Source organism: Serinus canaria, chromosome 20, assembly GCF_022539315.1.
Source record: "Serinus canaria isolate serCan28SL12 chromosome 20, serCan2020, whole genome shotgun sequence".
NCBI classification, from domain to species: domain Eukaryota; kingdom Metazoa; phylum Chordata; class Aves; order Passeriformes; family Fringillidae; genus Serinus; species Serinus canaria.
In genome coordinates, this window is record NC_066333.1 from 10,336,827 (window position 1) to 10,353,662 (window position 16,836).

General features: G+C 46.5%; 1 protein-coding gene across 1 annotated transcript in view; it reads right to left on the reverse strand.

Moving 5' to 3' along the window:
• Positions 1 to 4,072: 4,072 nt before the first annotated feature.
• Positions 4,073 to 16,836, reverse strand: part of CDH4 (cadherin 4) — a 410,770-nt gene continuing 398,006 nt past the window's right edge. Inside the window, exons 11-16 of the mRNA XM_050982105.1 lie at positions 15,939 to 16,081; positions 14,341 to 14,574; positions 13,059 to 13,292; positions 8,235 to 8,374; positions 6,245 to 6,409; positions 4,073 to 4,953 (exon numbers count right to left, since the gene is read on the reverse strand). Of these exons, the coding sequence (XP_050838062.1) occupies positions 4,747 to 4,953; positions 6,245 to 6,409; positions 8,235 to 8,374; positions 13,059 to 13,292; positions 14,341 to 14,574; positions 15,939 to 16,081 (1,123 nt within the window). The 3' untranslated portion in view covers positions 4,073 to 4,746. The remainder of the gene's footprint in view (positions 4,954 to 6,244; positions 6,410 to 8,234; positions 8,375 to 13,058; positions 13,293 to 14,340; positions 14,575 to 15,938; positions 16,082 to 16,836) is intronic.

Sequence of the window (16,836 nt, forward strand, 5' to 3'; positions counted from 1 at the left end):
CACATCTACACGTTGTTGTTGTTTTTTCCTCTATTAGGTTTGTAGCTTCAAGCACTAACTACATTATGTACACTGTGTGTGAACAGTTGTATGTGGGGCTGGTGTGGACTGGAAAGAACTTTTATTTTCCCCATGAAGCTGAGTTATTTGCGTGGGAGACACCTACGTTGTCTGGCTGCTGTTTTAAACACTTGCACTCATGGTGACACAGCGTTTCCCCCCCTCCCCCAGTATTTATTTTCACACTTAAAATGAAGAGCTGCAAAAGATATCATAAATAAAAGTTCTGTATTTTACCTTTAATATTTTTTTTAAAGATTAAACAAAGTTGCAATCTTGGCATATTGTGTGGTACAGACACTGCACTGACTATTACCATTCTTCAATGCCTGAGTGAACACTCTACGTGAAGCAGTTACAGCCACCTCTGAATCCCCACCTCTGAAGACTGGATTTGGACCTGACTATCCCTAAAAACCCACGGGAGCAAACTCCCCATCACCACTGTACAACTGCCAATGGCATCACCTGGTCCAACAAAAAAGGGGGAAAAATGGAAAACACAAAAGCAGAAGCGAAACGATGACTAGAACGTGGGACACCTAGAACAGACTTGCCTATTTACTGTCATTAATGACCTGCTGAATCTCCTCCTTGCCTTGCAAAGCATTTCTGTGACTGACACTGCTCCCAGTTTTAGGCTACACCATAAACAGAACACCGGGGCTGTGGGCCATGCTCTGCTAGGGGTGGCTGTGGGGACAGCAGTGACACTGGACCTGCACCTCCCTGGCTGGGGGATGTGCCATCCTCCCCTTAGGAGGCAGGGAGGCCCCAGTGCCCTGGGAACTCACTGTCCCCATCCCTTAGACAGCAGGGAGAGCTGTGGCGGTGTCCCCTGGCAGTGCTACGGGTAACAGGGTGGGACAGTGGTGTTTTAGGGACAGGATACCCTCCACCTGCCTGAAAGCAAGTCCTTCCCCACTGCCTTGAAGGGTGCAAGGAGTGGGGATCACGTAATGTTTTAGTTTAGATTAGTCAGGGAACAGGGACTCTGGTGTCAATGCATTAACCCCTCCTGTGGCCTCTCAGAATAAACAGCAACTGCAGGCTCAGCCAAAGGGTTCTTTGCCTCACCACAGCTCCCTGTAAGTCACCATCACCTCCAGCTGCAACTGGTTGCCACGGTGTCACATCCATGAGGACCAGAGGGGGACAGAGTGATGGCAAAGTCACCTTGTCAACGGGACCCCGTGGATTAATGTATATTTTCTTAGCTGGGTTACAAACCACCAGGAACATTAGCAAGCAAAAAGGTTTGTAAAAAGTGTTCTGTTTTCATTGCTGGATGTGCCCCTTGCTTACCTTCCACCGGTCCCACTGTGAGCAAAGTGGCCTGAGGCTGCTGCTGCTTGTGGGGCTGTAAACCTCAGAGAGGGAGTATACAGGGAGGAGAAAGGGGAAAAGAAGAAAGAGGTCCTGCAGAGGGAGGCTGAACAGAACTGGGTCAAAACACAATAATCTGGTTGGTTTGATTTATAGGCTCGTGGTATTGGAACGGCTGGATTGCAAATGCTGCAGAAAAAAACATCTGCTGATTTTAAAAAAAGTCGCCAATGGAAACACGTTGGTTTATTTTTAATCACTCAGAGTTTTGTTTGACTTAGGTTGCATAAATTCTTGAAAACCTGAAATGTTTAGTCAAGCTGAAGTCAGACAACATCCCCTTCATGGCTAAGTGGCTCCTTTCACTGCTGGGGAATGTGTGCACTGCTGATGGCCTGGAGCTGCCATCCCACATCCCTGGCAGCCCTTCCCTACCTGAAACCCCTCATCCCAGCCAAAGCCACAGCAGATATTAAGCACCAAGCGCTCTGGAGCAGGGATTGAGCTGCTCTCCAAGGTAAGCAGTGCCAGGTGGATGGCAAGGCACAGCTCACAGCAGAGACCTGGCTTTGCAGGATCCACACGAGCATTCCAGGAGCCGGCAGGCAGTGGCACAACCCAAGGGATGGAGAACCCTCGGCATCACCCGGCCCTCCAGCTGAGTCCTCCTCCCGTGTCGGTGACGAGGCCACGGCGATGGACACCAGCAGCAAGAAACACCAGCAGCATTTTTATTATTCACTGTGCCTGTGCCCAGGCAGCTTCTGCAGAGGTGCAAAGCCCTGGTGGTGAAATTTTCCAGCCTTGGCTTTTCCAAAAGAAACAGGGAAGAATCAAGAGTGCCATGGGTAAGGAAGAGAGGCTGTGGGGCCATGCAGCCTCTGTGCCAGGGAACAGGGGCTGAGGTTTGCCAAGAGTGGTTGAGAGGAGGGGGACGGCACACGGCAGAAGCAAACCAAGACACTCATGGTGGTCACACAAGATGACTGAGTTCACAGCGATGGAATGGGAATCTGGAAGAGTGCCAGGTGCTGCCAGCCCATGCCCCTGGTGTGACATCCTCACCTTGCTGCTGCCATCAGCGCCATCCCTCTCCTCTGAGGTCCACACTATTGCCTCCTGGTCTCCTCAAGAACCTTGGGTGAGAGTGAGTTTGCTCTCTGAGCAGTGAAAGACAAACTGACCCATTGACTGGCCGACCAAGACAAAAAGAAAGGTCTCACCCTTGGTAGCTGATAACATCCTGGTAACGCTGAAGTCCCCTCGGGCAGGCTTCTACCATATTCCACTTCATACAAGACACATTTCAAATGCTCATTAATTTACAGAAATTGCATTTTATAGAAAATATGATACAATGAAATATAAAATGCACTAGGAGCATTTCAAAAATCTATAGAGACGATCTTGCAGCCCAGTTTACCCTCTGAAAGGCGCCCACTCATCACCCCAAGCTCTCGTCCTCTCATTCTCGCTCTCATGTGCACGCGCTCGCTCCCCCCGCCTCCCCCCCCCTTTAACTCTTAGCATTCAACTTGAGAATCAATAGAGATATCAAAAAAAGCGTGATTATCCCCTGGATAATCACCTCCCAATACTGTGCACATTCTTGGATTTAAAGGAAAATATATCTAAGCACTTTTACAAGTTTTAGCGAACCCACTGCAAAATCGTCTGCAGAATATAAAACACAGGTAATCCAAGATTTCATAGCACATTAATTAAGTGGCTCATAATCCATTAAATGTGGTTTATATTACACATCCATGCAGTCTAAATCATTTTACAAACATTAGACATAAACCCACTAGTCCAAATCAGTAAAGGAAAAATGTAATAAAAAAAAGCTAATAACTATTTGTTATTGGTTAAACTGACCCTACATATAAACTAGGTAGTTTGCTACCATTTATAATACTGATGTTGAATTATGCCTGGATGCTGCGAAACCTCTTGCTTACTTGGCAATGCTTGAGCATATTAACCACAAGATACTTAACAGGCCCTCGTTGCACTTCTTCTCCAAAAAAACACATTTACTACAGATAGCAGCGCCTACCCATCGAAGAGAAAGGACACACATTAGCTGAGTTACACGATGTTGTTGAGCTTTGGCTACTAATGCTCCAGGGCATTAATGTGGTACTAGACTAACTCCATACTTAGGGATGGGAGAAGTGTGGGTAACCTGTCCCTGTCCTTGGCACTGCCTCGGCCGCCGCGCAAACCCTGCCTCAGCCCAGGAGAGCAGCACCAGTGCTGGGCATCCTCAGGGATGGGGGACACCACCTCCACCTCCACCTCCACCACCACCACCTCCTCCACCTCACCCCGCCGCTGTGTCCGTCGCTCACGAGGTCGTGGGAGCCAAAACACGGCGATAGCAGAAAAACAAACAGATGGGCCTTTGGTCATGTCACCGTTTACTTCGGACGGTTTAGGCAAGGGCTGCCGGAGATTTCTGTTGCAATAACCAAAGGCTTTATCAATGCTATAGTTCTATGCAGCTACATTGAGTGTGACCAGGGGCTGGCAGAGCCCTCTGGTCAGTATTTTGCATCTGATAACACTGAATTATATACAACATGATGACTAGTTCACCACCTGCTGAGGCTTAAAGATGGCTGTTAAGATTTTGACTCAAAACATCTCCCCCCCACCTCCCCACCCCCCCATCTTCTTCCACCCCAGAATGAGTCACCCCCTTAAAAAAAACCCAACAAAACAAAACAAAACAAAAAAGGCAAAAAAGAAACAATCTCCACAGTTCCTTTTTGTTAACTCCTTCCCAGCTAGAACTGGCTTAGGGTCACAGGGAGTGCTGCCCAGGATGGTTGTATGTTTGTTTTCATCACTCCTGAGATTGAAGGGAATCTGACACATGCACCAAAAGGCACTTTCAAATATATATATATATATATATATTTTAAAAACAGTGCTTCTGTTCTAAGAAATTCAAGTTAAGACAGAGTGCCTTTCACTCTCTTTAGTCATAAAGCAGGTAAACGAGCAATATCCCAGCTGACATTAAAAAAACAAAAATAACCCAAAAAGAAACCTGCAGCAGAGACAAGTGTTCATGCGAGACAGCTCAATATTCTAGGAAAAAAAAATACAACAGAAAAAAATGAAATAAAAAAAAAAGAAAACTCCTAAATCACCACTAAAAATAACAATACAGTCAGCAGGGGATATTAATTAAAAAAGCTGCCACATCTGTACAGTTCTTGCTCCTGCATCGGCTCTTTTCGTTAACGTTGTCTGTGGGTTTGTTGGTTTTTTTTTGTTTCCTCTATTTTTTTTCTTCTTTTTTTTTTTTTTTAATTTTTTTCATTTGTTTTGTAACAAGATGAGGTCAGTTTAATCTTCCTCTCCTCCCCCGTACATGTCTGCCAGTTTCTTGAACCGGGGCCCCCAGTCGTTCAGGTAGTCGTAGTCCTGGTCCCCGGAGCTGGAGGAGTTGAGGGAGCTGACGGAGCCGGCGGTGGAGCCGCTGCCCTCGTAGTCAAAGACCAGCAGGGAGTCGTAGGGGGGGGCTGTGGGGTCGTTGTCTGCTGCACGCAGGCCCTGGGGGGGTGAACACAAAGGGTTAATGCCCACCGTGGGGTTTGAGGGCTGGGGGGGGGTTTGGGATCCCTGCAGCACAGCTAAAAGGGAGAAATGAGTGTCCCGTTCTTGGATGCACCTCCAGGTAGAGACCTCTCAGCTGCCCCCAGCAGAAAACCACCAGTGTCACCAAATAACTGCCAGCGTCCCTAAGAAGAGTTGTGATTTCCAATTGTTTATTTCCAATGATCCATTTCTGGATCTGGAAAGCTTTCTGTCCTGGCCAGCATGCCCTTGCTGGGATTGCCTGTTGAGATTTCCAGCTTAGCCAATGAAACAAAAACCAGCACCCTTCCTCTCCCACCAATATTTTAATTCTGGTGTTTTTCATTCCTTTCAGAAAACAAATTAGAAAAAAAAAAAATCATTCCTGGTAAAATTCTGCACTTAGGACAGATGTGGAATCCTGGGCAGAAGGCTGGGGAGCATTGCTGCTCCTGTGCAGCGTGGGCAGCAGTGTAGGCAGGCCATGGAAATGGCCTCGGGATATGGAGAAAAAGAATTGCTTTGCTGCAGAGCCCAGCGTCAGGAAAAGCCTCATGGAATAGCCCTGCAATAAAGCAAATGTTCCACATTCCCACCTTCAGAAGCCCTGGCCTCAGCGTGGGGAGATGGAACTGGTTCCAGCAGCAGGGGTGTGTGTGAGGAGAGTCTTCATGGATGTGTGTAAATGTGAGTGAAGGATGGGCAAAAGGACAAAGGAAGAAGGAATTTTAATGATGAAAATGAGAAAAGCACAGCAGGAAATGCATATAATAATAGAATTAAATGGCTGTATAACATTTATTTTTTTGGCTTAGGAAATGGATGGTGTGCTTTGTCTCGGAGGAAATAATGCATTGATTGGTTTGTAACCACTCAATCACTCAAAACTAAAAGCGAGATAAGAAATACCAACTGGATAGATATTTGTACAGGCAGCTAAAGGAGAAGTAATCTAACATAAAATAAAGAAACTCTCTCTGATCTGAGTCTCTCTGTGCTGCAAGCTCCTTGAGGCTTTACACCGAACAGAGCTTATGAGGAAGGCACAGACTGCTGAAATAATTACAAGTCCAGGAGCCACAAATGGCTCATTCTGCCTGGGTTCTGAAAAGCATGGTGTTTGTGACACCCACAAGACCGAAATCTTGGGCTTTTTGCTGGTTCAATGCCTTTATTAGGCCAAGCCCTGCATCCTCTGCTCATACCAACCCTTTCCCAGGCTGCTCTAGCTTTGAAGATGTGACACAGGACCCCCTACAGAACATACCTCGTTAATAAAGTCACCAATATCCCCTGGATGTGGGATTACTGGTCTTATGGGATACTGTGGCTCAGCACCAATAGGTCTTTCATCCACCCTTCTGACTCCAGGTGTCTTGTTCAGCACGTGATCCATGGTCTCTGGCTGCTGCAGCTGGCTTAAATCGTAATCCTGTGGCAAATGGGAAGGCAGAGTGTGAAACCCAGAGCTTTTCCTTCACATCACCTACTCACTCCATGTGCAAACAAGTCAAGGGCTCTAATTCTCTTTCAGCTGAAGTTTGATGGCAAATCTTATCCCTGGGTATGTAGCACCTCCATCTCAATTACAAATGAACCTGACCTCTGAGGAGCTCATAAAATTGACTTCCTAAGAGTGTATTTTATAAGTTAAATTAAGTATTTAAATACTTTCTGAATATTTCACACAGTGTCTAAATATTTGGGATAAAACCCTGGCTTTTGTTTGTGTGTGCATAGGTGTACACATAACTTTTTTGACAAAATACACAATATAACGTAGAGACACAGTGTTAGTAGACATATTATTGCAATTACATTTCTACAGAAGTAAAAACATTAAAATGTGTATTGCATTTATGCATGTAGACCTTTCAAAGTAATTATGTTCTTTTTGCTTGCGAAAAAATCCCAACAGAATAGGTTTCTATCACGAAACGAGAACCAGGTAATATTTCATTAAAAATGTATTAATGTAGGTAATGGTGTTTTGCTGCTTATCCTTTTGCTGTTATTTTTAATGAATCCTTCCTAAAATATTTAAGCCTAGCATGTAGTTGCCTGAAACCAGATACTTCAGCTACTTGGAATGCTTAGAACAGTGCTTTGTTCTACCAGGAAAACTATCCTTGTGCTCAGATGGGGATGATTGAATCTCCAGGAGCAATATTTATAAATAACTTGACAGTGACAGGAAAAAAAAGGAATGTCAATTGCAAGGATTTTTCTGTGGAATAAGAACTTTTCAAGGTTTGGGTAAACTCCTGCCTCAGAGTTTTCCATGGGAGCTCTCACTGGGCTCACCTGCTCACCACCAGGATCTCCATGGCAGGACGTGCTGCAGTGGCTTTGGGGGATCCCTAAGCACTGACCTGGAACCATGCAGTCCAATTCAACAAGCAAAAATAAATCCATTACACAATGTACAGCCACATCATCTGCATGAACATCATATTTGAGAGTGTCCTGGGCTCTTTGCTTGTGTTTGGTAGGAGTAAAAAACCGGTGACTTCAACGCGAGTGACCCAAGCTTGCTATTTCAGCTGAGGAATTGGACAGGAAGCAGTGGAAAAGCACATCCCAGGAGTGCAGGCCAGGGAGGTTTTCATGCAATATCAGCACTGGTGTCTGTAGGAAGAGCCACTGGAGGAAAGCTGACGTGCTCAGGCAGCCTGTGGCTCAGGGCTCTGTCACCCAGCACAGCTTTGCCACCGCGCGCTGCGTCGTGAGAGAAAATCCCCAAATCTCTTTAGACATTTCTTACAAACCATGTCCAGAAATTAAAAGAAATTAAAGGCACATTAGAGATGATTAAGTAAAGGGAAAGCAGGGAAAGCCCACAGAAGATCAAGCAAGCCACAGGGGTGGGCAGGGCAGTAGCTGCTGGCTGGTTTTACTAAGAACTCTGGTAAAATACACAATTTTAATGACTTAAGTAACAGAAATATGGTTTGAACATGAGTGTCAATGGATTTATAGTCCTTCTCCAGGAAGCTGACTAGAGAATAGAAAAATCCTTGTGGCACTGACCCCTTGGCATGGTCCTGCTTGCGCAGGAGGGTGTCCCAGTAATATCCTGAATGTCCTGGACCTGCTGTGCCTCCAGCACACCAAGGAAGCCAATAAAGCTGCCTGGTTATAAATAAAAGTACACAACCCTTTGTATGTATTTTACTAAAACTAATGTGGCTTCTGCCTTTTTTGAGAGTACAGATTGCAGAGCTGCTCCTTGGCCACAGCTCAGGGGCTCCTCTCACCTGATCCTCCTCTCCACCTCCCTCTTCGTCGTACTTGAGGATGTTGTCCCTGACGTCGTCCTCGGGGTCGATGAGCAGCTGCTTGGTGTGCCGCTCCTTCTCCCGCCGCTTCATCCACACCACGAAGAGCAGGACCATGGCTGCAACGGGGAGAAGCTGGGTCAGCTGGTGTAAAAAATGAAGCCACAGGGGCTATCTTCCTAGCTGGATAGCTGAATCCACATAAAGTCAGAGCGCCCCAGGCAAGTAGCCTTAAGGCCGGATACCTCCTCCCTTTGGGGGCTGAGTTTCTGAGCCTGAACCACTGCACAGCCGTGGCCCCTTAGCTAGCTCAGTGACTGTCAGCTCTTAGTGATATCAGCCCTTTTATGGTTTCAGCTCTTTAGCTTGTCAGGGGCTTTGGCTGGTTGTGGCTTCCAGGAAAGCAGACGAGAGAGAGATGGAAGGCTGGCATCAGAGTGTTCCACGATGGTTTATTCTGAGGGGTTTGCGAAGGGTCCGAGTGCAGCTCTTCTCACAAAATGGGCCAAGACAGCCCCTTTTATAGGGTTAGGGGGGCTTGGAAACTGACCAACTGTAAGGGTTAGGGAAACTAGCCTGTGGGGTCACAGAGAGATAAGCAGGCCTGGAGGACCAGAGGGAAGACTTCTGGTTCAATTCCTATGACTCAGCACATTCTTATCTCTAAGTATTCCTCCATGGGGCCGTAGCTGACCCTGTGCCTGCTACAAGCTGGGACCTCCTACAGCACCAGGCCAGGGTGAGGGTCTCCTAACTCCTCACCGACCCCTGCCCACTGCAAGGAACCTCACTGGCTGCTGGCAGGAGGAATAAAATATTAGCCTATTGTGTGGTCTCATTTTTAAAGGAGAGATCAGTGAGAGCTGTAAATACTCTGACAGATTCCCACTACAAACATTTCTTTAAGATCCATCACCGATGCTGACTGAGCTGATATTAATCAGGAGTAAAACACACAACCAAAGCAGAAGAAACCAGAAAGTGTGAAAACTGCAGCTCTCTGAAAATATTTGATCTGAATCCTGAGTTTTCAGGATTAGATTTCCACCTTTTTTTTATTCAGGGATATAAAGATGGAGGGAAGAGAGCTGCAGAGAAGGAAACAGGTGCAGATACCCAACATTTGTGCACAAGGGGCTGTTCCAGCAGCGTGGCACAGGTTCAGCCCATTCAGCTCATGAGCCCTGACTGTGACAGTCTCTGCTGTTTCCTGCAGTTGGCCAGGCAAGACTGATCTGGGGAGGATGCACAACACTGAGTCCTGTAATCCAATTTGGCCTCCCTCATATTCTTCTTTGGTCCATGAGGGAGGCTCTTTAGACTTCTGAGATCAGATTAGCCAGGACATTAGCACATGTACTTGGCCATCGACTTGGAAAGCAAATCTCAGATCATCTGAAATCCTTTCAGAGAGCAGGGCTAGCTCTGCAGAACGAGGGAGAGCAAATCTGGTAGCACACAGCCAAGCTCCTCAGGCATCAGCATTTGCATGCCAGGCTTGGCTAATCTCTCTCAGCACAGTAACAGCGAGAGATGAGCAGTTCTTCAATCATGAGAAATTTTTCCCTTCTAAAACAACTTTACTCACAGGGAACACTGGCTCACTGCTCCACAACCTCACCCTTCAAAGGGATACCCAAGTCCCAGGGGCTGGCTGCGTGCTCCCTGTGAATTACTGCATGCAAGATTACCTGGGAACTCAAGTCTCCACTGACATAAGGCAGCCAGATCTTGTCTTCTCCAAGAATGTGGTAATATGTTCATTTTCATTCTCATCCTCAGTGGCTGCAAATAATGTCCTGAACAGTCAAAGTTCAGCCTGGGCAGCTGCTGCAGTCACACCTCCCACTGCCTGCTCTCCCCTCCATTCTCCATGCAAGCCCCACACTGAGCTGCAGTGGTGGCAATTTGCAGGAGAAGGGAGCAATGGATGGACAGTGGAGGTGGGAACAAGTGTCCCAGGTTCATTTCACCTGGATCAACCCTCAGCTGTGCCAAACCAACACAGCCAACACAAGCAAACTCAGGCAGGATGTGAGATCCCAAAGTTTGGGGTTTTTACTTGAGACCAGACCCTGAGGACATGGATGGGCTGTCCAACTTGCAGGAGGAGGTGGTTAGGAGGATCCAAATTCTTCCTCCCAGCACCAGAGTGTTTATACCCCACGGGAATACAGCGAAGAGGACCGGACAGCTAATTACTGCCATTGTGTGCCAACTGGCACATCCCTGCCTGCCAGCTTACAGAATTGTTTTCAGATAGTTCAGCATTTCTTTAATGCTTATCCCAGATCTATTCAAGAAAGAAAAAAAGGAAAAGGAAAGAAAATGTAACTCTCATCTGTAATATAAAACCTCAGCTATTTAGCAGACTATTGAAGTCCTTTTTTCATTGTTCCTTTTCAAGTCTCTCACAACAAGACACCTGACTGGTCCACAAAGACAATATTATAATGGTTACTGGGGTTTATCTTTTTATTTCCTTTTTTTTTTTTTTTTTAATGATACTTTTTCATGCACTTGTGGAAAAAATGGTGCCATTAATGCCTTTACAGCTACCTTGGAAAAAAAACCACCTTCAAAGTGTCAATGGTGGATGTAGTGCACTCTCCTTCCTTTTATTCACTCTGCAGAATGGGAAGTGCTATTACTGCTGTTAGAACCATTTTTGCTCTGCATGTAGTTTTCCTTGAAATCTATTGTCTTCACCCTTCACAATTTTTTACTGCATTGCTCCTCTAAATGTGTTATTTGTGCAGCTAATACATCAGGTAGCAAGAAGAAGAAAAAAAACCCCTTTGAGCAAAGGTAAAGGCATAAACTTCCTTCACAGGAGCAATCTTGGATCTGTCCCCTTGTTTCTTCTTCCTTTTAAAGTCATCCAACTTTGACCTGCTGACTCTAAAATGGACAAATAGCACAAGAAAATCCCTCTTCTGCCTTCTTCCAGGCTATTGTTTAGAGGTCATGATATGAAACAGATAGAAAGGAGTCAAAACACTGGAAGGATGTAACTGTAAAACTGCTCATTGCAAATTACATTTTTCATCACTGATACAGTGCTTTGCAGCTCTCCAAGATAAAAAAAAAAAGTCAATTAGAATTACAATGAATGTAAAAATAAGCTTTTGTAATAAAACCCGTAATTTAAAATGGGATAATGTATCTGAAAATGGAAAGAGGAATCTCTTAAATCAAATGTCCTTCAGCTGAAGTTAATTTCAGTCAATAGGATTTTCAACCGTTCTAAATTGTATTTTAGCACTGGATTTACACAAGAGCAGCAAAAAGAAGACCTGTGTTTAATCACTCTGTGGCTCCCATGCAAACTTTGAGCCCAGGGGCAGCAGCAAAACGAGGTGAGGCTGATGAACACCTTCATCTTCATCGGGGTGTGTGACCACGGTGCCCCAACAACCACCCTGGCTGAAGGGAGCAGCCAAAGCTGGGAATGAGGGCAGGACCTGGGCACTGTGGCTGGGCACAGGGATGTTCCATCAGCTCAGCTGGGCTGGGAGAGGAGCAGGGGCTGCACAAACACCCAGCTCCTTCCTCACGCTCCATGCTGATCCAGCAGATCCATTCCCAGCACCAGCCCAGGGTGTGGATGGAAGTCCAGGGGTGACCCATTCTCCTAATGTACCACGTCATGTCCCCAGAGGTGACACTTGCAGCATACGTTGCTCTGTCTGCTCTCTGTTAAAACACACTGGGGGTAAATATTAAATGTGATTTAGCACCATAACTCCCATTAGCTTTAATGAGAGTCCCATGGATTCATCCTGTGTTTCTTGATTAATATTTACCTCATTGTTCATTTCAGCGCTTGTTTTTATCTATTCCTACTGTGCCAACTCCTGCTTGAAGTTATAATGATATAATTTTTACTTTTTGGATGTGAACACACATGGTTATTGGTAATGCTCATGGAAGCTTGGGACTGACAGCACTCCTGGGAAAAAGGGAGAGTTTTGCCTTGAGGAAAGGGATGGCTAGTCCTTCTCTGTGATGTATCCCCAGTACTCCATAATTTCTTACAAACTGGGAATCCTTCCTCTAAAAATACCCATAATCTCCCTAATCCAAGGTAATTTTAAAGCAATGGGAATAACTACTATTATTCTTTTCCTTGGAACAACCAGAAAAACTCAGTTATGCACTGGCTCTGCAAGGGACTAGCCCATCTCTCATAACCAGTGTATCTGGAACTGGGAACCAGTACATCCACAGCCAGGCAGACATGAGAGCTGTGGGAGAATCTGACAAGAGAAATTTGGAAGAAGCCTTCAACCTTTTCCTGCAAAATGTGGATGAGCCTATCACACTCACTACTTACAAGTTGTTGTCAGGTGTAATAATGTTTGCAAAGCTACTGGAAGTCTTAGTAAGACAGGTCTGACACAGGCAGAGCTCATTTTGCTGATGCTGCAGTGGAGGTTTGAATGCAGATGTGTGAACCACCTCCCCAGCCCAAGCTCAGGGACCTGCCCTCTGCATGGAGCTTGAAAAATACAAGCTATAGGAAAGAGCAACAGGGAAACATGAAGGAGGGTAGATCTAGAGCAGATTTTGGGAAGAAATTCTTTACTGTGAGGGTGTGGCACAGGGAAGCTGCCCAGAGAAGCTGTGGCTGTCCCATCCCTGGAAGTGTCCACAGCCAGGTTGGATGCAGCTTGGAGCAACGTGGGGTAGTGGAAGGTGTCCCTGCCCGTGACAGGAGGGTTGGAACAAGATGAACTTTATTGAAGGTCCCTTCCAACCCACAGCAGTCCGTGGTTTCAGGCCAGGCCCTGTGGTACTCACTCAGCAGGATGATGATGCAGATCAGGATGGCGATGATGGCCCCCGTGCCCAGCCCCGCGGCAGCCACGGCCCCGATGGTGGTGCAGTCGCCGTTCTCGTCACACGGGCACACCTTCACCTTGATGACAGAGGTGTTGTACAAGGGGGGGTTTCCTGAGTCTGTCACGATGATGGGCACATCGTACACTCCTGCCTCCAGGTACATGATCCGCAAACTGAGCTGGGCATAGTCCCCTGGAGACCAAGACAGACAGACAGATGACAGGCACTGGTAGAGCCTTGCAGCCACACTTGTGCAGGCTTCTCTGCTAGAGCCCTCTTCTGAGCCCTGCAGAAGAGGTTAGCAACAACACACCTGGGCAGGACAGCTTCAGACCTCTGTCCCAACAAGCAGCCTGTCCTTTGTGAAGCACTGTGTGCTCTCACTGCTGCACTCAACTACCTGCATGCCATTGGCAAAGCCACTTGCATGTGTTCAAAACGGCATCAAACACAAACAGGAACACATGGATAATGCTTCCTGAGGCTGGGCTGTCCCTGGCCACTTGTGCAGCACTTGTGCACTTCTGTACTCACTCACCCTTCCCCCTGAGGATTTTGGGAACTCACTGATGACAGGCACATCCAGGTAATTCTGTTGTGACTGGGCCCTGAGCTGTGAGGGCATGAGCTGTTGCCCCTGGTCCAGAACCCTTTGCCAGACCTCAATGAGAGGAACGAGCATTGAAGCCAAAACCAGCCCACAACTCCATGATATTTTCCATCCTCTGCTGAAACTGCCAATAAGCAGAGCAATTAGGGCCATTTGTGGTTGCATGCTGCAATATAAAAATCCTTCACATACTGGTAATCTTCACACTTACCTAGCCCTCCTGGTTCCATGGTAAATTAAAAGGCTGCCTTTATGCAATTATGGTCAGAGAAATGAACATTGATCCTGATTGTGGCTTATGACAATTACACTGGAGGAACATAAGGAAGACTGATAATAGCTTTTTTCCCCTTGGCCATTATGGATGATTTATACTCTGTTCACTACTGATAACTGTTCATAATTATGAACTGCATTAAAAAAAGCCAAGTGCCAAGGCTCTTAGAGTTATGCTGCAGGTCTGATACAAATCATTCCTGATTAACTATCACGTCTATAATGTCAGCCGTAACGCGCTTTAAAAAATAAAATCGGATTAAAAAAAAAGCAGGCAAGTTTTGAAGCTGGAAGCCTCACGTGGGGCTCATGAGCGAAGCAGAGCCCAAATGTGCTCAGGATTGCCAGATTTACCATTGAGCCGTGTGATGGTCCAGTTCTTCCTCACTGCAGACGGCACACTGGGCAGCTCGAAGACGAAGGGCCCCACGTTGGGGTCGATGTCGGCGTCGGCGGCCGTGATGTTGATGACGTTGAGGTTTGGCTTCTCACAGATCTGCGCCTCCTTGGGCAGCAGCTCCGGGGCGTTGTCGTTGATGTCGATCAGGTAGATCTGCAGAGTGCCCGTGCCGCTGGCTGGGGGAATGCCTGCACGGGAAACACCGACCTGTGAGCCCCGCCTGGGGAGCAGAGGGATTGGCAATGCCACGAGCAGCCCCTCTCTGCCTTCCAGGGACAATAAACCAGGATTTTCACCTTCCCTCCCTGGACCTTATTAGGGACACACTGCATTTTCATGGTCCCTTGCTTTATGCAGTATAAAACTTCCCCAAGCCTCCTCATGTTGCTGTTTCTCATTCCTGCCGAACAGGAGGCTGAGTTCTGCAGATCTGTAGCCTGCAGCAATGCCCCTAGTCAAACTAAAACTGCAAGCAGGTGATGCCAAGCTGCTCCTGCAAATCTGGGTAATGGCTGCTTTGAAGAAGAAAAACCATTAGAAAGAGAGCTGACAAGAGGAAGAAGAGGGCTTGGAGGGGAGAAAAACCTACACAGTGTAACCTATTGGTCAGCATTTACTGTAGCACTTGCTGGCCAGTTTTCAGCTTTGCAGACCATTACTCTGCCTCTAAGAGCAGGGCTCTGGTTTGGGTGCTCAGCACCCTGCAGCAGGAAATGAGGGTGGGTGAGGGGGAGGAAGGCCTTCTCCTTGTCCTGGGAAACTCCTGAACCTTTTCCAGATGGAGGAACTGAGGAATGAAATACCAGCATGGCCACATTTGGGTGTGGTTAGCAAAACTCATCAGTTCCTCCTAACCAGGATTAGGAAAAGCAGAGCAGCAGCAGCACTGGGCTGCCTGCCCTTGAGCGAGGCCAGCACAGTTCTCAGTGTGACTGGACCAAAAGCACTGAGTGATCCTCAAAGAAAAGAGCAAACAGGACTTCTCCAGGAGATCTGACTGGCCTGAGTGGCTTTGGTAACAAGCACTGCAGCACCCAGATGATCTGAGGATGGCTGCACATTTCAGGCAGGCAGTGGCCAGAAGGAGCCCAGCTCCAGTGACAGACACGCCTTTTATGAAAGCCACCACGGTTCAACAGATGGGCTTGTTTTTAATACCCTCCTGCCATCCCATAAAATTATTTCTGGTTTCCTGATGGAAGGCTTCCTGAATGCTCTGATCAGTGCCTTTGGGAGGATCACCAGGACCAGTGTGCTCGGCAGCCCCTGGAGAGCACATCCCTCTGACACTTTTGTAAGTTCAGGCTACACTGCCACACTGAACTCCCCAAATCAATTTTCCATTTGTCCTCCCTTTCCCTTAATAACCCTCCCCGTATACTGTGCACATTTAATTTACTCCAGCAATTTCCCGTCCCACTTTCACATTTTTTGACCATAAAAACCTGGGAAAAAGATAACTTATACTGACAACTCTGTCAGGGCATCATTTCTCTTAATGCATCACATTAGAGTCTTATTGAAGCATGAACAATGTGAAGCCTGGGCTCACCGTTGTCAGCCGCCAAGAATGTGGCCTCGTAGACATTATTCTTAATGTAGTCTGACTCTCGATCAAGGACAGCAGCAGTAGTGATCTGACCATTTGTGGCATTAATGTTCAGCCAGTTTGCAGGATCTGACAGCTTAGAGTATCTACAGAGAAAGGAAATAAATACATGGCAGTCTTTTCACTGACATATCCTTAATATTGCTTGAAATACGTTTTTTTTCCTGGACACCTGACCTGTGATTCAAAGGACCTTTGGATAACTGGTTTTGTTGACAAACACAATGCTAATTGAGTATCCGGTTTTTGACCTTTACAATTATTCAATTTTTCAATTACTTTGGTTTTAAAGGTTCTTCTTTCCACTAAGTGCCACTTACATGCCAGTTTCCTGCTGCTAGGAAAGGACATTTCCTGAGGTCCCTGCAGCTGAGCAGAAATTGGGTCTGCAAAGACCATTGCATTCATATGCCTGAATGAGAGGATGGATTCCTGCTTTCTCCTGCTCCTGACCTTTCCCTTCTGAAAGCAGCTCTTTAAAGTCAAAGATATTCCTGTTTTCTCTCCACCACTAATAAAGAACAGTTTGGGAATCCAACACTGTCAGAGTTACCTCCCAGCTACTCAGTCACCTCACAGCTGTTTTCTATTCATGTCCCATGCAACCAGATGAGAGCATGGGGGTTTTTTTGGGCAAACTTTTCCCATGTTCTCCAGATCAGTGTTTTCAGTTCATGCTTCTTACTTGCTTGTTTTCTTGCTTTTCTGCCTCCCAATTTTGTACTGTTTGAAGTGAGAGGGACCATAACTATCCAACTGGAAGCTAATAAATGGCCAGACTATAAATTACTGAAATAAGCAAAGAGAAGCTGAGCTTATTTCATGGGTAACTCAGACCTGC